The 22,092-nt window shown below is 52.3% G+C and overlaps 2 protein-coding genes and 1 long non-coding RNA gene across 6 annotated transcripts; 2 read left to right on the plus strand and 1 right to left on the minus strand.

Moving 5' to 3' along the window:
- The first annotated feature begins 20 nt into the window (after positions 1-20).
- On the plus strand, positions 21-7,039 carry dyrk2 (dual-specificity tyrosine-(Y)-phosphorylation regulated kinase 2). The gene is made up of 7 exons (XM_088406927.1): positions 21-119; positions 2,077-2,180; positions 2,335-2,641; positions 2,712-2,875; positions 3,215-3,604; positions 3,811-3,901; positions 3,973-7,039. Exons 1-7 carry the CDS (start codon positions 80-82, stop codon positions 4,593-4,595), a joined length of 1,719 nt encoding a protein of 572 aa, XP_088263053.1. The 5' UTR covers positions 21-79; the 3' UTR covers positions 4,596-7,039.
- A 1,643-nt stretch (positions 7,040-8,682) lies between these two features.
- LOC148405290 (SLIT-ROBO Rho GTPase-activating protein 1-like) lies at positions 8,683-21,956 on the plus strand. 4 transcript variants are annotated; one of them, XM_088406918.1, is made up of 23 exons: positions 8,683-9,116; positions 12,037-12,232; positions 12,318-12,372; positions 12,549-12,656; positions 13,285-13,347; positions 13,645-13,800; positions 13,876-14,004; positions 14,360-14,581; positions 14,657-14,758; positions 14,845-15,042; positions 15,111-15,195; positions 15,619-15,646; positions 15,720-15,753; positions 15,826-15,886; positions 16,071-16,148; positions 16,231-16,365; positions 16,652-16,757; positions 16,825-17,049; positions 17,350-17,429; positions 17,523-17,727; positions 18,324-18,455; positions 18,696-19,026; positions 19,565-21,956. In XM_088406918.1, the coding sequence occupies exons 1-23, from the start codon at positions 9,050-9,052 to the stop codon at positions 19,991-19,993; spliced, it is 3,225 nt and encodes a 1,074-aa protein (XP_088263044.1). In that variant the 5' UTR covers positions 8,683-9,049; the 3' UTR covers positions 19,994-21,956. The 4 variants fall into 4 exon arrangements, with proteins under 4 accessions (XP_088263044.1, XP_088263045.1, XP_088263042.1 ...); XM_088406919.1 differs by having other exon boundaries at positions 17,547-17,727; XM_088406916.1 differs by having other exon boundaries at positions 14,360-14,758.
- LOC148405291 (uncharacterized) lies at positions 9,543-16,477 on the minus strand. Its single transcript, XR_015864278.1, has 3 exons — positions 15,845-16,477; positions 13,405-13,491; positions 9,543-9,558 (listed from the first exon to the last, which is right to left on the minus strand). It is a non-coding gene; the product is annotated as an uncharacterized LOC148405291 (long non-coding RNA).
- Positions 21,957-22,092: the final 136 nt, after the last annotated feature.

Raw genomic sequence — 22,092 nt, forward strand, 5'->3', positions numbered from 1 at the left:
GGGGGGGGGGGGGGCGTCAGTGTGTGTGTGTGCGCGCGTGCGTGGGTGCGCGCGCGACCAGAGGAGAGCTGCGGCCGCCATGTTAACCAAGAAGCCCGGAGCCTCGGTCCTTCCGACGGGTGAGTACAGCCCACTGTTGCCGAGCGGATCGCAGCCGATGCGGGCGCCTCGGAGCGGGTGAGGGGGGCTTCGTTCCGGCGCATGGAAAAAAAGAGTGTGTGCGTGTTATAGTGAAAGATAACCGCCTGTGAGGTGCACGCTATCTAGTTAGCATGCTAAGAGTTAAAAATAGCCTCTTGTGATCCTGAAGTGGGCTGATAGCATTTGCGGCTTTCTAAACATTCGCCTTTAGAGCAGCGATACTCGATGAAGGGATTTTTTTGTTTTTGTTTTTTTTTTTGCTTTTTTACGTGCTGTTCGACACAAACACGACTTTAGTGACATCATGACTACTCTGTATGGAGCTTTTTGGGGGGGAAGGGGAAATAAAGCGACAGTTGACTCCAGTTAGCTGCTTGCTAATGCCATTTCCCATCCATACGCTGTGTAATAACTGTGTAATAACAAATAACTGCACCATTAATAAGATTCAGCTTTTGAGGCTGTTCGGGATAAGGATCCAACGAGGCTAAGCATGGCAACCATCCAGTAAGCATACCAAGGGATATAAAAATAGTCCCTAAGCATTAGCAGCTATCTGAATGAGTACTGGCAGATGATGAGCGTGTCCATGACTTTTGTGGAACCTTCCGATTTGCTGTCTTCCACAGGAAATGGAGCAGTCGCTCACTCCCGTTTGCTACTATTAATCGGCTGTCGTGTTTTCACTGTGTAATTGTTGTCAAGGGTAACAGTTCACTTCATAACATTGCTTTCCTCTTTAATTGCAACTCGAGACCCACATCTGACAGGAGTACTTTCTGTTGAGCTTTTTGTAGGTAATAAATAGAGCGGCTAGCTGCTTAAATACATTTCGATTGCTGATTAACAACTGAGAAGAAGTTCAAAGTTGTAATTTGGTGCGTCGTCCATGCTTAGTTCCTCAAAAACTCAGACCAAAGCTAATTTCTCCGGAAACACCAACGACAATCCAAAAAATCCGAACCTCAGTATTACTGTGACATTCCCGGGAGTTGTCGATTTACTGATTCGTCGATTCACAAATACAATTTTAAATATTGGACAATTTGTGCGAGGATTTTTCGCCAGAGTCACTACGCCGGTGAAAGGGAGTGGTCCCATGTTGTTGATTGTGCAAAATAGAGTTGTGAGGCTCGTTCCATGGCAGGTTAAGAATGCCGCTTGGTTAGCCGTCCCCAGCTTGGGGCTTGATTGGATCTCATCATGTGACAGTTCCCGAAGCCAACGCTTGTTTTTGACTTGAGTCATGCACCTCTTGAGGCAGATGAGGAAAGCCAACACTTTGTGCCCGTCTTGCTATCTCAGCTGCGTGTGCGTACGTTTTGCCACCGGTCCTGTCCGGCGGCATGCCGATCGTGCTCGCCGCCTCACTGGCATTTCCAACGCCGCGACGATGGTGTCAGGTTCACCAATGCGTCGCGCTCACTCTTGCGCTTGCATATTGCGTGGAACGATCGCGAATCGATCCTTTGGACACCGTCAAACTTAAAATTGTGAAAGTCCTTTGCATTTCACTCAACGGGGTACTGTTTCAAACAATGACCACCGGATGCTAGTTTTTAGAGCTTTTTCTGCACGGTCAATTTTAAACCAAATCAAGGAAATTAATTATTCAGTCGATGGATAAATCGATCATTCGGGCAGCACAAATAGCATTTCGATTGAGCCAGTCGCTGGACTTGGGCGGCCGGTTGCCTCTATTAGCGGGATTACGCTCTGATTAAAACCCAGCGCACCATCTGTCCGACACCTTTCAAGTCTCATGCACTTGTCGCTGGGCTTTGTTTGCCGGTGTGCCGTGAGACGTTTTCGATAAGGCCTTGGGAAACGTGTCGCGATTTTACGCATTTGAACTTTGAAACTTGATTAAGGTATCCCCATGTCAAGCGCAGCATAGTTTTGGGAATTCACACTTTTTTTTTGTTTCCCCGGCAGGCAAAGCGGGCGAGAGGGTCTTCTCTCCCGGTCACGGCGGCTCCCTGGCAACGTCGCCTGTCACGCTGCCGCCGCTGCGCAACAGCAACCTCAACCCGCTGACGGTACGTTGGCAAGCAAGCCATTTTTAGCTTCGGCTACACGCACATGCCACGGGGAGGTGTTTGAAGTGTACGCGTGAGCTAAGATGAGCCAGGTGTGCGGTCACCATGGCGACAAGGCGGCGATTCACAGACACACGACGCCCTCTTCCCTTAGGGTGGCGCTAAAGCGACCATGTCGGAGGGCGTACACATCACGCAGCTGTACGAGGACGGCGGCGGCTGCAAGCGTGCGCACGCGTGCGGCCCGCAGCCCAACGGCCTGGCGTCGCTCGGCCCCTCCCGGGCAGAGCGCCATGCCGCCGCCGCAGACCCGTCCCACCAGGGGCGCCCGGGCGCCACCTCGCACAAGTCTGCCGACGGCAAAGCCAAGCCGACCGCCTCCACGCCGGAGCAGGCCATGAAGCAGTTCATGTCCAAGATGTCGTCCTACGAACACCACGAGGTTTTCAGCTACCCCGAGGGTTAGCGGCAGCCGCGGCGCAACCCCTGGCCGAGTCAAAGCTGCCGTCTCAAGCTCGATGTCTCTTCCAGTGTATTTTGTGGGTCCCAACGCAAAGAAGAGGACAGGCGTCCAAGGCGGCGCCAACAACTGTGGCTACGATGACGAGCAGGGTTCCTACATCCAAGTACCGCACGACCAAATCGCGTATCGTTATGAAGTCCTCAAGGTGATCGGCAAGGGCAGCTTCGGACAGGTACCGGCGCGGCGCAACTCCAGATGACGCAACTTCATTCAATAGCAAATCCAACCGTTTTCACAGTCCTAGCCTGACGTAGTAATGCAACATTATATATTTATGCAGACAATGCCACGCTTGACACGTCGCACGACAATGTAGGACCGTATCACGCCATTTTACCCGTGCGCAGACACACCAGGATGTCAACGTCTTGCACAATTACGTCAGACGACGAAGCTACGCTTCGGTGCCGTGCCACGATGTCGCGACCGCGTTACATGACGAAGCCCAGCTAGCCCTAGCGCCTTGCCGGAACATTACGCTATGTGCCACTAACCCCGGGTGCGTCCACAGGTGGTGAAGGCTTTTGACCACAAGTCGCAGATGCACGTGGCGCTGAAGATGGTGCGCAACGAGAAGCGCTTCCACCGGCAAGCGGCCGAAGAGATCCGCATTCTGGAGCACCTGAGGAAGCAGGACAAGGACTCCAGCATGAACGTCATTCACATGCTGGAGAACTTCACCTTCCGCAACCACATCTGCATGACCTTCGAGCTGCTCAGCATGAACCTGTACGAGCTGATCAAGAAAAACAAGTTCCAAGGCTTCAGTCTGCCCCTGGTGCGCAAGTTCGCCCACTCCATCCTGCAGTGTCTGGACTCGCTGCACAAGAACCGCATCATCCACTGCGACCTCAAGCCCGAGAACATCCTGCTCAAGCAGCAGGGACGCAGCGGAATCAAGGTGAGGGGCGTGAGCGTGATGAGTGCCCATCCCGCTAAACTCCAACAATACTTTTTGTAGTCGTGGTCACCTTGGACGCGTGCGTCTCGCTCGCGTTTGCTGAAGTACGCATGTTGACACAATGATGGCGTGCGTCCACCAGAACGGGTGCAAACCGAGCCTCGTCGTCAGCCGTCCAAAATCACGGGCATTTGCGTCTCTTTCAGGTGATTGATTTTGGCTCCAGCTGTTACGAACATCAGAGAGTTTACACGTACATCCAGTCCAGGTTCTACCGGGCGCCGGAAGTCATCCTAGGTAAGCCGTCCAAATTGCCGGTCGGCGAGCCGACGGAGGGGGTGGCATTGTGTGCCGTCCGTCCGTTGCAGGTTCCAGGTACGGGATGCCCATCGACATGTGGTCCCTGGGCTGCATCCTGGCCGAGCTCCTGACTGGGTGCCCGCTGCTTCCGGGCGAGGACGAAGGCGACCAGCTGGCCTGCATCATCGAGCTCCTGGGAATGCCCGGCCAGAAGCTGCTGGACGCCTCCAAGCGGGCGAAGAACTTTGTGTCGTCCAAGGGCTACCCGCGCTACTGCACCGTCACCGCGCTGCCCGACGGCACCACGGCGCTCAACGGCGGGCGCTCGCGGCGCGGGAAGCTGCGAGGCCTGCCGGGCACCAAGGACTGGAGCGCTGCGCTGAAGGGCTGCGACGACGCCCTCTTCCTGGACTTCCTCAAACAGTGCCTGGAGTGGGACCCCGCCGTCAGGATGACCCCCAGCCAGGCGCTGCGCCACCCCTGGCTGAGAAGGCGACTCCCCAAACCGCCCGCCGGCACCACCGCTGACAAGGCGGCCTCGTCCAAACGCGCGCCCCCCGCCGACGGCGCCGTCACCTCCGTCTCCAAGCTCTCCGCCGCCGCGGCCAAAGCCAGGACTAACCTGGCGCCCATCACGGACGCCAACGGGAACATCCAACAACGGACAGTTCTTCCCAAACTGGTAAGCTGAAAGTAAGCGCGCCCCAGCCCCGACGAGGGAGCGTTCACGAGCTTTGCGCAGACGCGATGCTGCCGACCGCAAGACGGCTGGGGTGCGTTTGCGTCTATCGGGAAAATCCCCAGGAGTGCGTTCACGCCCGGACAATCATCAACGGTCCTGACGGAGGGAACAAGCTGTCGTCGTCTTTTATTAACTTTTAGACGCCACCAAAAACCGTTGGTTTACCATCGGATATTTTTTTACCCGGAGGAAGAGGCTCACAAAATTAGCGGTGCGGCTATGTAGCTACTGGCACATAGCTGAGCTATTAGCAGGCTAATCTAGCAGACTGAGTCTTACACCGCATTCAAAAACTGGACTTATGTGCTTTGTTCTCAGTTGGCGCCTTTGTTAGCACCGTGCTAAAAGAGGCTAGCATCGTGAGATGCCATGCTGATTCCCATCACATGCTAATTCAGGACAAATGCTACGCGCATGAAAAGCGTACAGTGGGCTCATTTTGCTAACACTGCCAATTCAACTCCAGCTGTTTACAGTCCCGACCGGGAAAGAAAAAAAAAAAAAAAACGAAAATGATAGACTCCGTGTCAACACGATGTGTTACACTGTGAGGGCGTCAGCCATTTTAAGCCATTTTTTATCCTTGTGTGTGTGAGTGTGTGCGTGTCCACAGGAAAAATCTCACAGCAAGCGAAGGCCTGACGAATACGCGCAGGCTGGATGTTATTTAATTATTTATTGTGACTCTTTTTTTTTTTTTTTGCCAGGATGTGCAGAAAATACTTGAATGTGTGTGGGTGTTTGCGCGCATGCATGCGCGTGGCAGCGATGCGACAAAGACGATGGCGTTAGCGACGTAGCACAGAGCGAGCCAAGACAAAAACACTAACTACCTGCTTTGTGACCCCGTCCCGAGCTAGACGACAAAACTTTTCGTGCCTTCAAAGATCTCGACGCCAAGCCGCCATGGGAACTTTTCACAAACGGGAAGTTGCACCTGAGATGCGGGGCGGGGCTTGGCGCGGACACACAATTAACCAGATGATGTCACTTTTCGCCAACAAACAGGGCAGGGATAGGCTAACACTAGCCAATCCGGCGCAAGCCAATATGCTGCAATGATGCTTGCTTTGTCGCGGTGGTGTCGCATCCGCCGCTAAAAGCGCAAGTAGCAGATTTCTATCAGCGATTGCATTAGCGAGATTGTAATCGGCGTGATTCTAGGCCAGGCATGGGCAAACGACGGACCTACGGCCATATGCGGCCGGCCCGCCCAACGTGAAGAAATTGATCATGTTAAAATCCCGAAGGATAGCGGAACTGTCCGTGCATAAAAATAGTAACTCTCTTAAAAATAAGCTATTTTCTTCATTTCATATTCAGTTGAAACAACAAAGTAGTTTTTATACACGGGACTTGAATAACTGTTGTACTGCCTTTGTTTATTTTCTGTTCAAATTAAAGCACATGTGTTTTGGTTTTTGAAATATCCTGCAGTTTTTTTCTCTTAGGTGGATTTATCAAAACAACTGGCACTTTTGTCAAATTTTAGAAGGACACTTGGGCATGGTGACAACGGTCAAGAATTGAACCCGCAACCTCTCGTTTGCTCACCCCCAGTTGGCCGGCAACCTGCTGCTTTAGAGAGCGCAGCCGGGGCCGCATTTCAAATCAAAATATCGCTGACCACAAGGTCAAAGCAATCACGGTAGTCAAAATGGTGCTCACCATAAAAACTATTAATTACGGCGCGCAAGCACTGGTTTTGACAAGCACTCGAGCTAGCCGTTTGGTAGGCCCGGATCAACGCAAGCAGGCATCCAAAATTGTAACCGCCGCACTAGCGTTTGATTTTCATCAGTGACCTTAAGGCCGCTCGCGCCCGCTGCTAGCTGCTAGCAAATTGCCAGCAGACGCTTTTGAAAGCATTCAAGTGAGCCGTTAGTAATAGCACTATCGTTGAAGTGGGGATGTATTAACACTAGCCAATGGACCGCTAGCATCTAAACGCTGGCCCCTTCACTGCCACTGACGCCGCAACCCCCAGACTGCCTACTGACACCCTGAGCACAAGCAGCGGAGCTAGCAGTTGCAATGAGCATTATTGTGTGTGACAACATCCGGAGAATTTGCTTGATTCTACCAAAAGTGCAATCCTGGTTTGGGGCAAGCTATCTCAGAGTCAAGCGCGACGAACCTCGAGCTAGCTAGCGCAGAAAATGCTACGCGTTGACTGCAGCTGAGCTGCTAGCTTGTTTTGGACGCCACTGTTAGCAAGCGTTTCGAGGTTTTTGACGTGGTCTGCGTGATGTGGTGCGAATAAATGACTGCCGCGGCCAGTTTTACTACGTACTGTAACCACTGTACTCACACACACACACACACACACCTTTTCTAGTGAGCCTTTGTTACTTTTTATTGTGGTGGATTATGAATAAAACTCTTATTGGCCACATTGGATCATGTGTGCAATGAATAAATGAATGTTAGTCCAAAAGTTCATTGGTGTTCTAGGAGCCTTTTGTTGTCTTGACGACGACTCACAGTCAATAAGTACTAAATGCGTTGCAGGGGGGGAAACCGGGTCTGTTGTCCTGGTGACCAGTTAACAGACCTGTCATTCGCCTAACAGACCTGTCATTGGCTGCCATGTTTTTTCCTCACTCAAAATTGTTCAGTAGAGTATTTTGCTCGTATGGCTTCTCAAAAGACAAATTGTATTGACTCTTCATTAAATTACAACTTAGCATTAAATGTTCAAAACTACTTGCAAGTGCCTTTGACACATGCTTGTAGGCCTTCCTCCTAAAAATACCAACTATTAAGCGCAGACTTGTGGAAGCTGACGCTTTGCCCACTTGCGAGGGTCTCCGAGTTCGTCCTAGTGGAAAAGTGCCTGCGCGAACGCAGTGTCAAGATTTGCGAGAGGCCAGATTTCAGTTTATTTCCGGCAAGCGTCTGATCACATCCATGTGCGCCTCGGTGTGAGCGATGGTCTTCATTCAACGTTTCGACTGTGCATTCACTTAATTTCACTTGCTGTCACTCAATTTCAATTTGGCACATCGGCACGTTTGATGGGAAAAAATTGATGAAACGCAAAATAATTTTCAGTACCATGTTTGACTTACCTTTAGATAACTTCAGTTGAGTCTTTCTTTCCAGGGCCCATTTGCTGCGTTCACTTGTGTGTCTCTACTTGGAAATGGAGCAAAGGCTTTTGTACATTAGCAGTTCTTCTTTGGCCTTCCTCTTGGTCGTCTTCCTTCAAACTGCAGCCTCTAAAGCAAAAGCAAGATAGCTTCTGAGTATAAGGCAAATGTTAGCTTGTAAGAAAGAGTTGTTAAGAATATAACAGGTTATCTTTTCGGAATATAGAAAGCATTACTGTTTCTAAAAATATAGCAAGTTAGCCTCTGGGAATATAGCAAGCGTTAGCTTGGAGAAAAAGAGCTGCTGGCTAAAATTGGAGCAAGTTAGATTCTACGAATATAGCAAGTGGTAGCTTCTAAAAATATAGCTTGCTATGCAAGGAATAAAGAGACTTAGTTAAAGAAAAGTGTTACCTCAGAAAAAATAGTACGAGTCGACCATGATTTTTGGAAGTCCTGTTTGTTGTAAGAAATATACAAAACACCTATAGTGGATAATAGCTTGATTTGAACACATCACCTGCAAACATTTCAAGAACAGATGTGAAGGAATTCCGCCGGGGTGGTCGATTGTTTGGGGAAAATATCCTTATTTATTCGATGGTACACGTTACAATCATATTTTCAGAAGAGCTGCATTTCGCGAAAATATGTTGTTTTTTAAATCCAACATCTGCTCGAGCACGTCTCCCCATTAGCCACCAGGGGGAGACAAAGGCTCAAATTTCCAATATAGACATAGGATTCATTTTTTATGACTGAAGGTTAGCAGTTTGAACATTACGAAGCTGTTATATTCAACAACATCATGTAGTCATACACGAAAAACGCAATTATGCATAATAAGTAGCTAAAGTTGCCGATCACGTCAGTCCTGCCTGCACCTGTCAATCACTTTTCCTGCGCTCCGCGTCGACCTCGCAAGTTCCGAGCGTGTGGCCGGAGCCAGACGGGAGCGCGCACGTGCCTTCTTTCACATGTGCGCATTGTGACGTGCGCGCTCACGAGAGAAGCTAATTGCCGTCGGACTCGCTCTTCCTCCTCCTCCTCCCCCTCGTCATCATCAGCGTGCAGGCTGCAGCAGTGCGTGGACCTGGCGAGCATGCTGGCGGGAAAACAAGGCGGCGGGAAATAATATTTTTATATATATATATATATATATATATATATATATATATATATATGTATATATATATCTATATATATATGTATGGATATATATATAGATATATATATATGTATATATATATTTACATTCTTTTTCATTTTCTAATTTGATGTTACTGTGGTGACGTGCTGGGTGGAGGCGACATGTCAAACTCCAACAAGAGCAAAAAGGACAAAGAGATCCTTGCGGACTACGAGAGCCAAGTGAAAGGTAAGGCGGAAATCTTGCAGCACACACGCGCACACGTGCGCATCGCGGCTAACGTCACGAGTTCATTCCGAGTGCTGCATGAAGCCGTGGGGGGGTCTGAGGTTCAGGGTCACAAGGGTCGGGCGGGAGTGCGTGCGTGCGTGCGTGTGTGTGTGTGTGTGTGCTTTTGGACCCCCCATCCCTCTTGTGCCTCCATCGAGAGCACCATGGTTACCAGCCTCCCTGCATCATGTGCCCTTTAAAACAGACACCTGCTAGGACGTGCAAATGCCACCATTATGACACTTGAAAGACACAAAAAAAAAATTCTAATAGCTACCCACCCTTGCCCACCTCCCCGCGTCCATTCGCAACCATGCACATTCCTTGAGAAGATTGCGGGAAAGGTTTCATTTTTCCATGGCACACGACAGCTTTCACGCGGCCGAACGAATCAGTTGAGCTGAAAGAAAAAAAAAATCATCGTGGCACATGACCCTCTTCATGGCATTGTACACCAAACGAAATCACGGAAAGAAAGACATTTCCATTTGTCATGTTTGCAGACACATTACTATTCATCATAGCGATGAAGCGGCAACAACATAGAAATCTTTTTTTTTGTGGGGTGTTTCTCAGCATTTTGGTATGTGTGCGGGCGGGGATGCCCCGCATTGAAAATGACGGCTCTCATGAAATGTGTCCCCCACCCCAACATCAAGCTCTTGTAACTAGGTGCCTCCCAAGTCTGCCTCCCTGTGCCGCCTTGTGATTGGTGGAAAGCTGGAGGCGGCGCGTACGTAACGTAGGCGCGTGCCAGCCAGGTGCATGGAACGCAGAGGACCAAAAGAAAAGCCCGGAGCATTCAGTGGATTGTCAGGGCACAAGTCCTCGTACCCTTCAGAGGCCAGGCGCATTTTGAACGGGGTTTCTGCAGGGTTGGACAAATCCGCTCTGGGGCTTTTTTAACGCTGTAGCAGGGAGTGTTCGTTTTTCTTTTCGACTTGACAGCAAACGAATTGGAACATGAAGCCACTTACTTCTGAACAGTGCCTTTTGCAAAACGTTCTACGCCCTCATTTTTTGGGTGTGTGATTGTAATTTGTCATTGTCAGCGTTTTACGGCAGACGATAAAGAAATAAAGATGATGTTAGCACCATTATCTTCTAGAGTTGCTGATAAAAGTACGCCGAGCGATTCCACTGCAAATGTCCTTCCGCAGTTAATCGCGCACAGATGGCACGGCGCGCATTTATAATTTCTTTGCGTTGGTTATCGTTGGGGAAAAAAAGGGTGTGAAGCACTCCTTGTGCTCATTAGTCAAACAATTGGGCCAGAGGACCAAGCAGCGAAGTGATGATCTGGCAGGTCTGCGCCCTAGTGTCCTTGGACCCGGTTGCCACGGCAACACAGCCATTTCCCTCTCCCGCCTCCTCCCGTCCGCCTCCAACTTCACACGTGGAAAGCGGACTCGCCAACCGCGTCGCCGGCTACCGACCTCACCTTCCCCGTTTCCTCATTTGTCTTTCTTTTGAGAGCGCATTAAAAGCAACCGTAGCTGCAAAGTGTTGGACGCCTTCAAACGATACATTTGAAACACCGTCGCGTGAGAAGGAGCGTTAGGACCCGCAAGCAGACGGGACGCGCAAGGTGAAAAGTAGAAGGTCTCGACACACAAAAAAGCCAACATCGTCACGATTCAGAAAAATGGACTCGGAAACTAAATCGATAGCAGACATAATTATCGAAGTCACGTGAAATGAAATATTATTTCTGATCGCTACCTGACACCTTATTTAAGTAGACGTGGCAGATCAATGATACTAGTTGTAAAACCTAGTTATAAAAAACAGAGCACTTGATGCTCCAGGTCACGTGAGCAAGTTGTTGTTAATGCGGCGCCCCCACTGCTAATTAAGCGTTCAAACTTTGCTGACGGTAGCTCGAAACGTTTTTTTTTTTTTTTCATGGATACATCCAACAGTCACATTCCCGCCTGTCGCCATGGCTACCCGGAGCCCGACGACAGAAGGTTAACACCTATTTAGCGGCGCGATTCGAGGGACGGGTGCGGCCGAGCCGTCGGGGGCCGCGGACCAATCGGAGGCGCGCTCTCGACTCCTCCGGCCCAGCGCACGTCAGACCCCCTTTCAAATCAAAATGGAGCAGACGGACATTGGCCGGTCGGTCACGTGACATCCATACAGCATTTGGGGTCTTTGATTCCGACAAGGAACCTCAGAACGGCGAGGCGGACGCGTGAATCCCGCTGAAGCGGGCGGACGCGGCAGCTCACGTTCCCCGGCCGTCACCTTGGCCGTCACGTGCTTCGCACGGTGAGCGGTTGCCTTGACAACAGCTATCAGAGTAGAGAGGCTCCCTGAGGATTCAGTCTGCCGATTGTGTATTCTGTCCTCGCCCGCCGCCGGAGGCGGATGCGGCCCGATCGGCCGAGCGTGCCTTTTTTTTATGGCGTATACCCCCTGTGAAATATCTCAACCAGTGCCAAGCATTTTGGGGTTTCAAAAAAAAAAAGCATGAAATTGAATAACATAACATTTCTTCTATGGACTTCTAGTTTCACCAAACAAGTCATGAATTCAATCATTATTTTTCAAGGATTCTAGCATGTTTGTTTTATTTACCCCCTGAAGTTCCTTCGAGTACCTCCAGGGGTACTAGCGCCCCCATTTGAGAACCACCGGTTGAGACTTTTGATTCAATCACAGAAGGTTCTCGTCACTACTTCGCAACGTGCCCTGAATTTGTCCTTTAAAAAAGGTGCCATTCGGGGAGCGCTCAAAAATGGTTGCCAGGATATGAACGAGAACCAAAAGGCTGAAGGTTTCCGTTCCTCCCGATGAATTTCAACAATCAAAACGTCCGGCCCGAATGAATTTGGGATATTCGGTGAAGGCGGTCCGCGCTTTGTGCGCGCAGATGTGCGAGCCCAGCTGGTGGAGCAGCAGCGCTGCCTGGAGCAGCAGACGGAGATGCGCATCCAGCTCCTGCAGGACCTGCAGGACTTCTTCCGCAAGAAGGCCGAGATCGAGACCGAGTACTCGCGCAACCTGGAGAAGCTGGCCGAGAGGTTCATGGCCAAGACGCGCAGCACCAAAGACCACCAGCAATACAAGTAGCACAACCGACAGCCCCGCCCGGGAAAAGTCTCCTGATAGGTCCCCGCGCAAAATCCTTCTGGTCTGTCCCGTTTGTTCCAGGAAGGACCAGAACCTGCTGTCACCGGTCAACTGCTGGTATCTGCTGCTCAATCAGGTGAGTGGCAGAAGATACAGTATGCCCAAAGCGAAAATAGACAAGTCTGGCAAGTAGGCATGGGCCGTTATCCGGAGCGGCATTAAAGTACATCGGCATTTGGAAAGTGGCGGTTATTTAAGACCGTCCAAATCAAAGAACAGCGCTAACAGTGGCGTCCCCGTCGTCCGGTCAAGGTGCGGCGGGAGAGCAAGGACCACGCCACGCTCAGCGACCTCTACTTGAACAACGTCATCAGCCGACTCACGCACATCGGCGACGACTCGGCCCGCCTCCTCAAGAGGGTCAGCTCGCCCTTCGCCGTCACGCGCCCATCCTCACCCTCATGTACTCTTGTAAACGCAAGCCATTGGAACGTGATGACGTTTCAAGGCGTAATTGAGTGATTCTTTTGTCTACCACTAGGGGGAGCGCACATATTCCGAGTTTTGTAAATCAATGCTCTCGCGGCTGTACGGAGACTGCTTCAGAACCCTCGACAAATGATAATGAGCGCAAAGCGGCAAATGTCGCAACTGAGATCGAAGACTACATTAAAGGCTTGCATATGCAAAATAATACGCTTGCTTCCCCAGATTTTTGCTCCAGTAATTTGGGTGACGACTTCAGACTTGTGCTCTGCGCTCTAAAAGCAAAATGATGTACTTAGCCGCATTTAAAAAAACATAACAAAAAAAACATCATGTTCTATTCAAGTAGTGTGCTAAAGTGGGAAACGCCGGCATTCCGCTGGGCTTAGCGCTTCCCCAACCCCCGTTTTAGCTCATCGTCTTCATTATTAATCCATCTCCCGGGTACTCAAAAACAAAAAACAAAACAAAAAAAAAACATCCTGGACGCCGCGACGAGGACCTAACACAATGCAGTATTCATGCTTTGGCTGAGCGCTAATGTGGGTGTGTCCTCCTCTAGAGCAAGGAGATCATCTTCCAACTTCAGGAGGATCTCATGAAGCTTCTCAACGAGCTCTACACCGTAAGTGCGGGCAAACACACACACACACACGCAGGACACACACATACAAGCGCTGACCTGGAGAGTTCCAGCTGGCGCCGTCGGGTCAAGTGGAGCCTGGTCAGTCCCTTTGGCGAGCTTGCTCCCGCGCCCATTCGGTGCAAACTGGAAGGCAATCGGACCACAAGGTTGCAAAGTTACATGTAGTAATCTTCTCTTAGTTTCTCTTGACAAAACGGCGATCCTTTCTCATCTGAATTTTTCTCTCGTAACGTTTGAAGTTTGAAAAAAAATGCTAATGCGAGAGTGGTTGCCTAGGTGATGAAGAGCTACCACATGTACCACGCGGAGACCATCAACGCCGAGAGCAAGCTGCGCGAGGCCGAGCGTCAGGAGCCCGTGTTCGGCCTGCGCATGGAGGAACGCCACCAGAGGCGCAACGCCGCCCGCAAGATGGAGAAAATGCGTGAAAAAGTAAGGATGGACAGAACGACGGACGGACGTCACGGCCGTCCCATCTTCACGCCGGCTTTTGGCTTCCTCCTTCAGAGAAAGGCAAAATATTCCGAGAACAAAGTCAAGACGCTGAAAGCGCGCAACGAGTACCTGCTGACCCTGGAGGCCACCAACGCGTCGGTCTTCAAGTACTACATCCACGACCTGCCCGACATCATCGACGTGAGTCCGCTCGGGCGACACATAGGCAAACGGCGACGAGGGTGAGGGCCGTTCCGACGCCGTCTGGATGTTTACATTTTGAAGCGGTCCACTGCATTCTCCGCCCCTGTTCTTCCGACTCAGAATTTGTTCTTACCTCCAGTCTCTCTCATTGCTAACTCTCCAGAGTAAGGAAGGGGGGAATGATGACAAAAGGAAGGATGGATGGCCGAAGGCAAGCAAGGAAAGAGCATGCTTGACCTTAATAGGACACTGTCCAAAGAAAGACGGAAGGAAGAGGGGAAGGAAGCTCCCAAGGCTTTTGTTTTTGGCAGCACGGTTTGTAAAGGCGAGTGTCTTGTGTGTTCCGGGCCAGTGCTGTGACCTAGGGTACCACTCCAGTCTGAGCCGGGCCCTGAGGACGTACCTGTCGGCCGAACTGAGCCTGGAGGCGTCCAGGCGCGCCGGTCTGGAGGTCCTGGAAGGCGCCGTGGAGGGTCTGGACCCGGCCCGCGACCGCCAACGTCTGCTGGGCCTCTATCCCACCGCCTTCTGTCCGCCGCCCCGCTTCAACTTCCAGGCCCACATGGGTGACACGGTGGGTACCGGCCGCCCGCCTTCCCGGGGCGTTACCCGATGGGCTCATGCCGCCGCTCGCCTTTCCGCCCGGCAGGTGAGCCAGATCGCCTCCCAGCCGCAGGTGCAGGCGGAACTCACCCTGCGTCTCACGCAGCTGCAGACCCGCCTGGCCTCATTGAAGATAGAGAACGAAGAGGTCGGACCGGTCCCCCCGCAGAAAGGCCCTAGTTTGCCTCCGGCCTGGGCTGACGGGTGTGCGGCGCTGCCGTATTTGCTCGGCAGGTGAAGAAGACGTGGGGGGCCACGCTGAGCGCCTTGCAGGACATGACGGTGCTGGACGACTACGACGTCTCTCAAAGCTTCACCCACAGCCCCTCGTCCGAGTCGGTAAAGTCCAGCGTGTCCGACAGCTACCTGAACAAACCCAGTCTGGCCAAGAGGCGAGCCAATCAGCAGGAGACGGAACTCTTCTACTTCACGGTGAGAGCCAAAGCTTCCACGGGCAAAGGCCGCCGGAGTGCAAACGTTCCCGTCTCTTGGTCTTGCAGAAGTTCCGCGAGTACCTCGAGGGGAGCAACCTGGTTTCCAAGCTCCAAGCCAAACACGACATCCTCAAAAAAGCCATAGCAGAGGGTAAGCCGGCGAAAGCCCTTGAAGCCTATCCTCAGCTCCGTCGAGCCGTATACGTTTGGCCCTCGCCATTAGACGAATTCCCACTCTGGCACGATGACCGTCTCATAAGTGCCATTGTACATTTCAATGTAGTCTTCGCAGCATTAAGAAGCATTTGATTGGACTTGCTGATACCTGCAGAAATTTTGTGCAAAAATCACACGCGCCCCCATTTGAAAACCACTGCGTTGGATCCTAACCAAGGTTGGATCCTAACCAAGGTAGAATGGCGTAAATATATATATATATAGTATACATACTGTGTATGTTGAATAAAGGAGTGGCACCGAGCCAGTTCATTGGTGTTAAGATGAGGTGGTCTCAAAAGTTGGAGAACCCCCGAACACGCGCACTCAGATTTTTTTCCCTGTCTCTGTCCGGCAGGCTACAAAGCGGAGCTACTCACCACCAGGTACCATTTCTACTCTTCTTTCACAGCCCTTAACAAAGTTGACGTATTTTCAAGGTGAATTTCCTTCTTTCAGTCGCGGGCGCAAGAACTCGCACAGCAAGCACCAGGTAAAGTGATGATAATATTTATTGCTGCTGTATTGATCCCATGAGGGAACCTTGACACGAGCGTGTCGACAGGACTCAAGCAAAGCCATACCTCTGCTGGTGGAGAGCTGCATCCGCTACATCAACCTCCACGGTAAGATCCTCGAGCAAGTGTGCGGTGAAGTTTCAAGCAAGTGCAGCATTCGAGTCATCAGGAGTCCCGAAGTCCAGATTGTAACATTCCCACGGAGATGATCACCGCTGAGTTCTGCAGCCTGAATAAAGATGATACGAGAATGACACGGGATGAATCTCCAAGGGCTTTCCGTGCTCCACAGGTCTCCAACATCAAGGCATATTCCGGGTGTCCGGTTCTCAGGTGGAGGTCAACGACATCAAAAACTCCTTCGAGCGAGGTGAGCGTCGGTCGGTTGGTCGGTGGGTTGACTGCGGATGGAAACAAGCCGGCGACTGATGTACCGTCCCTCCCCCGCTCAGGTGACGACCCGCTTATCGACGAAGAAAGCAACCATGACATCAACTCTGTGGCAGGCGTCTTGAAGCTGTACTTCCGCGGCCTGGAGAACCCGCTCTTCCCCAGCGACAGGTTCAATGATCTCATCGCCTGCGTCCGTGAGTGCCGCTCCACGTTTCTATGTTCAGGTGCAAAATGGGGAGGCCCGTACCTCCAATGAGGCACGGTGATGGCATCCAAACCTTTGATGGTTTAACCTTTAACCTTTTGAGGTTTAAACTAAACGTCTCGAAAAGAACACTAGGACATTGGGCGTACATCTGAGGTCGACCAGAGTCACCTAAAACGGTGGCAGATTGCGACCGGTTAATCGTGAAATTGGCCGCATCGGAGCTCCGACTTGATGTGAAGATTTGTGCAACCGCCCGGTCTCTCGGTGCGCAGGTATGGAGAACCTCTACGAGCGAGCTCAGTGCATCCAAAAGATTCTCCTGGGGGTCCCGAGGCCCGCGCTGGTGGTGATGCGCTACCTCTTTGCCTTCCTCAACCAGTACGTTGCACTTCCTGTTTCTCCCCCCAGCTACTTCTTGTCCAAGCGTCTCCTTTCTGTCCTCCAGCCTGTCCAAGTACAGTGACGAGAACATGATGGACGCCGGGAACCTGGCCATCGTGTTCGGCCCCACTCTGCTGCCCACCCCGGACTCTTTGGACCAGGTGGCCTGCCAGGCGCACGTCAACGAGGTGGTCAAGACGGTCATCCTGCACCACGACAGCATCTTCCCCGACGCCAAGGAGCTGCCGGGCCCGCTCTACGAGACTTGCATGACCGGCGAGCAGTACTGGTCAGTCCTCTCAAACTTCATTTGGGAACACAACGCATTTCTTTTCAAATGATCAGGCTCAAACTGCTGGTGCTTGATAAAAAAAAAAGGTTCAGAACCACTGTGCTTGTTTGCTGGATTGCTTTCCCGGTAGACAAAGAGCATACTCGCGTACGCACCTTCATCCACTGGGTTCAGTTCGATAGTTTCTGTTTCAACGGCTTTCCCAGCAACTCAATTCTGACTCATTTTGTCAGAATTTTTAAACAGACAGAAGAACCGAAAAAAAAAAAATCTCTGTCACTTGTATAATTCACACAGCGAAAGTCCATTCAGTGAGCCAGGAGCTTTGGAGGAGACCGAAGCGGACGCCGGAACCGAGACCCAGACCAGCGACGAGGGTAAACGGAGATGTGTTGCCGTGGCAACTGCAGCCATGGCGACATCCCTCGCTCCCTCCCGCTTTTTTTCTCTCTCCGCATGTGAATGAAAAGACTCGAAGGCGGTCTCCTTTGCAGAGGGCGAGGCGGTGGAGGCGCTGGCCAGGTTCGACTACGCGGGGCGCTCGGGTCGGGAGCTGTCCTTCAAGAAGGGGGCCACGCTGCTGCTGTACCAGCGCGCCTCGCACGACTGGTGGGAGGGGCGCCACAACGGCAACCGCGGCCTGGTGCCGCATCAGTACGTCGTGGTGAAGGACAGGCGAGTGCCGGACCGGCTCCCTTTAGCTAAACCGCGGCTCGCTCCAGTCAAGCCGGACGTCACAAAGCCTCTCTGTTCGATCGACGCGGCGATGTTGTTGCCACGGCAACACGTACTTCGTTCGTCCCGCAAAAGAAACGCTCGACTGCGCTGAAACCACGCCTCCGCTTTGCTGTCGACTGTCAATCAATCCCCTGTGACGACGCGATGCATCCATCACGCGCTTGCGCGTGCACACACTTACGGCGGACAACGAGGCGCTCCACAGCAGCCTCGCCGGCAAGCCGTCTGACAGGATTGAGGATGTGCAGGCATCGGTCGTTATGTGAAGCGCAATAGCCGCAGATTTCTGTCGACCAGATCGAGGGCCAAGTTTTACAGTCGTTGAGGTTAAGTGTGTACCCGTTGTAGCCACGTCCACATAATGAGAAATCAGGTATTAATCTACCCACTTCCTCGAACGTCGTCAGAGTCAGTCGAGACTCGCCGAACGCGCGTGAACGCCATTGGCCGAGCAGATTACCTCACCGATTACCATGGATGGCGTATTTGACCGATGCTCCCGGCTGACCGTCCCGCCGCGCGGCTTTGTTTAGGGCTGACGCCACGTCAGACTCCTTGAGCCAAAAAGCCGACAGCGACGGCGGAAGCAGCAGCACCGAGGACAAGAGGTCCACCCGGGACCTGCGCTCGCCCACCGACGTCCGACCGCCCGAGTCCTACCACAGGTGATTTCCACAGAGGAAAATGTGCGACCGAAGCCTTGAATACCCGGGTATCCCTATCGAGTGTCAGTAGAGGCAAGGGAGCAAGCCCCGAAGCCGAAATCCGCAATCCGTTATCATGTTTCAAACGGTTGCAAATAGACATTTATCATTTATATATGAAGCTAAATATATCGCTAAATATATTATATATAGGGAAATACAACACATATAGTTGCTGACCATGCCGTTGTGTTGCGGCAGTCACAGGAGGAAGCGGACGGAGGGTTTATTCCGCCGCCCGCTGGGTCGCTCTGGCGATTGCCATGGCAACGGAGCGGCGATGGAGCGCGGCTCACCGCCGGTGACGGGTCACTTCAGTCCCCGGGATCTACTGCTGGGGCGCAGCCAGGGTCCGACGCCGCCTCCGGACAGCCACGAGCGGCGGCGACGCTCGGCCGCCGTCGCCATGACCGTCGGCCGTCGCGACTCGCTGCGGAGGCCCGAGGACACGCCCATCTGCCGCCCTGGCGGCGGCCAGCACGGGTTCGACTCGCATCGCGACAGGGCCGCTGACCCCGGCGCGCTAGCCCAGGTAAACAACCCGGGTTGTCTGGAAACCGAAGCCCCTTTCATACTGCCTTTTGAACAAATCAGCAATTCGGGGACGTCGAGGTAGACCAGGGCTCAGCAAACCTTTGCGAACGGACACGCGTACCATGTCGCTCGGTTTTAGGTTCGGGCAACCTAGAGCATTAATAAACAACGAACAGGAAGGAAGACAACTAGGTTCTTTTTCTCACGAGGGGAGCGGACAGGAACCTGACGTTCTCAGATCTCCTCATTTATTCATTCGGGTAGGGACAAAAGTCTTCGCTGCCCCAAAGGGTCGGGGGAGAGATCTGGCAACAATGTAAACAATCGGTTTACGATAGCGGGGAATGCAGTTTACGAGTCCGCGCTGCTATCTTCTTTCCCAGGAACATCAAGAACGACCCCGTTCTGCTTTTGCCCTTTTGTTGGGTTACGGCGCCTGTTTCTTGTGTACAGCTGCAATTCCTCTTCTTCACAAACTACAGTAACAGGAATCGTTCACCCATACTAACCCGAGGCCTGAATTGTGTCGGTTGCAGGATTTCGAGGAGACGGTGAGCGCGGCTTTGGGAGACTTCCGACTGCTGGAGCGCCAGGGCCGCCGGCCGGCTCCGGACGTGGTCCTGGACACCCTGGAGCAGGTGAAGAACGGAGCCCCCGCCCCCTGCTCCTCCGAGTCCCCGAGCCCCCACAGCACTCCCAGCACGCCGGGAACCCCCGGCACGCCGGGTACCCCCGGCACCCCGAGTCCCCTCGGGCCCCTCAGTCCCGTCAGCCCTCTGCCGGGACCCCCGCCCAGGCCGGCCAATCCATCCCCGGACGGCCCGGCTTCCTTCAAGCCCGTGGCGGCCGCTCGGACGGGAATCCCGCCGAGGCCCCCCGCCCTGAGGCCCAAACCCGCCGTGCCGCCCAAGAGCGGCACGCCGCCGCTCCCCCCGCCGCCGCCGGACAAATCCTGCACCATGTGAGCCAAAGCGGGCCGAGGCGGGGCGGAGCGCTCCGGGACAACAGGGTACCGCCGAACATTTTGAGGGTAGAACCCGGATGGGTGAGAACAATAGTAATACAAATCCTAATCTTATCTAGCGAATGCAATTTCCGTAGAAATTGCATGTGAATGCCGAAGAGCCGAACCGCGGTAGGAAGTCAAGCGTAGAGAGTCGACAGTAGAAACGTTCGAAACACCGGTTGCTATTTCCGGCGCCTCGGTCGGCGAGCGCCCGCTCGTACCCCGAGCCGACCGTCCCCCATTGAAACAAAGTTCATCGGTTCCGCTCCAAGGAGCGAGCGCATTTGAGGAGGACTTCACATGTGGTATTTCTGTACTCTTTTGATCGTGAATATTTTGTAAGATTAGGAGGGGGGAAAACAAGTAGCCCGAGAACGGGGGGCAAACGTTTCCACCGCCGCTGAAAAGGGACACCGTTTTCCGAGGATTTCGGCGAACAGCCACCACGTTGCGATTTGTCGGCAACGAGCAGACCATTGACAAGGTTTCGATGAGAAAAGTTTCTTTTCTCCGGGTTTTCGTTCAGGCTGCTAAATAAGGCGCCGTTGCCCATCCCGATATCGGCTTGCTGTATTCCCCCCTTGTTGTACAGAAGCGCTTAGCTTGCATACCAGACCTAACTAAGGAGTAGTCGTAGTCAAGTGAATGTTGGACCGTCGCCGGGACGCCACAGTATCTCTTTTTTCGTCTCGATCCCTATTTATTTGGGACTCCTTTCCCGACTCGGTTCTGCTGCTAAAACCCGCGGGGACGGATGCGAACGTCCCGCTGATTACTTAGCGAATGAATGTTTTTATCGACTGTTCATCTACTGAATGTTAACGATTTTCGGAGCCTTCTTCTTTAGGGTCGGAGGGGTACGTTCATACAGGGTGCCGCGCTTGGAGAGAACTCTTCTGGTGCGTGCGTGCGTGTTTGTGCTTCTTGCCTTGGCCTCGTACGCGCAGATCTACTACGTACTGTAGAATAATGATTAGACGCTCGATTATTCATGCCTTGTCACGCGAGTTGAAAAACAAGCATGCCACTTTTTTATGTGTGTGTGTGCGTGCGTGAGGGAATGCGTTTCAAAAGGTTTACCTGCTCGCTACACTCAAGCTTCTCAAATTGGGGCCCCGGGACTCCTGGCGGGGGCGTGACACGGCAGATTTACGATTGTGCGCTTGAATATTTTAAAACGCGCACCATTGCAACATTTAAAACGCGCAACATTGACTCGTGCAGCCCCAATGGAGCAAATGTTTTGTTTTGTTTTTTTCTGCTAATGCAAATAAAAAAGAGGTTTCATAAATACCGAGGGATACGTCCCTCCAAAACAGCATCAACCACCACGTTCTAAAGCGAATCGCCCATCGGACGAAGGCGCTCCCGCAGAGGGGTCCCCGGACCCACAAAGTTTGAGAAGCCCTGCACTGAACTCACAAGTTAACCTTAAACTCACTGGACATGAACAGGGTGGGGCTCCGTGTTAAAAACGCCCCCGAAAAACACTTGAACAGCACAGCGAATGTGAGAACGAGAGAATGTGAAAGTGCCTTTTTTTCCTGTTTCTTTTTGTTGTTGGGGGGGGGGGGCTTGTGGGGTTGGACCACACCCGCACGTCCAGAAGGAAGCGCTGCAGCACTCTGAATGAAAGAAATCCTTCAAACCTTTGCTCCAGTTCCCACATGAACCCATCGTGACCTTTTTGCACATCGACCTTGTTTTGGGATACCGTACTTCCGTACTCGGCATGGAGCGTCATCTCGCGTTGGTGCGCGGAGGGCGTCGTGCGATAGAGGGAAAAGAGGAAAAATGTTTTCGTCTGTTGGTGTTGACGTGTTTGAAACTTGAGCTTCCGTCACGTGAGCTCATATAGCCAAAACGGATTGTATCGATGTGTCGTATTTATATTACCAATAAATGAGAGCCCAAGTCCACAATCTGCTGACTCGGCCCGTTTGTCTTCAGAAACGCTTTTGCTTTCAAGACTCGACCCGTTTGCTCGGGACGCAACTGGGCCGGACCAGACCAAGGGGCGCGCACACTTGTGTGCTCAAGTGCCACATTGGACTTTTC

This window comes from Hippichthys cyanospilos, chromosome 22 (assembly GCF_059441005.1).
Source record: "Hippichthys cyanospilos isolate Australia breed blue-spotted pipefish chromosome 22, RoL_Hcya_1.0, whole genome shotgun sequence".
In the NCBI taxonomy this organism is placed as follows: Eukaryota; Metazoa; Chordata; class Actinopteri; order Syngnathiformes; family Syngnathidae; genus Hippichthys; species Hippichthys cyanospilos.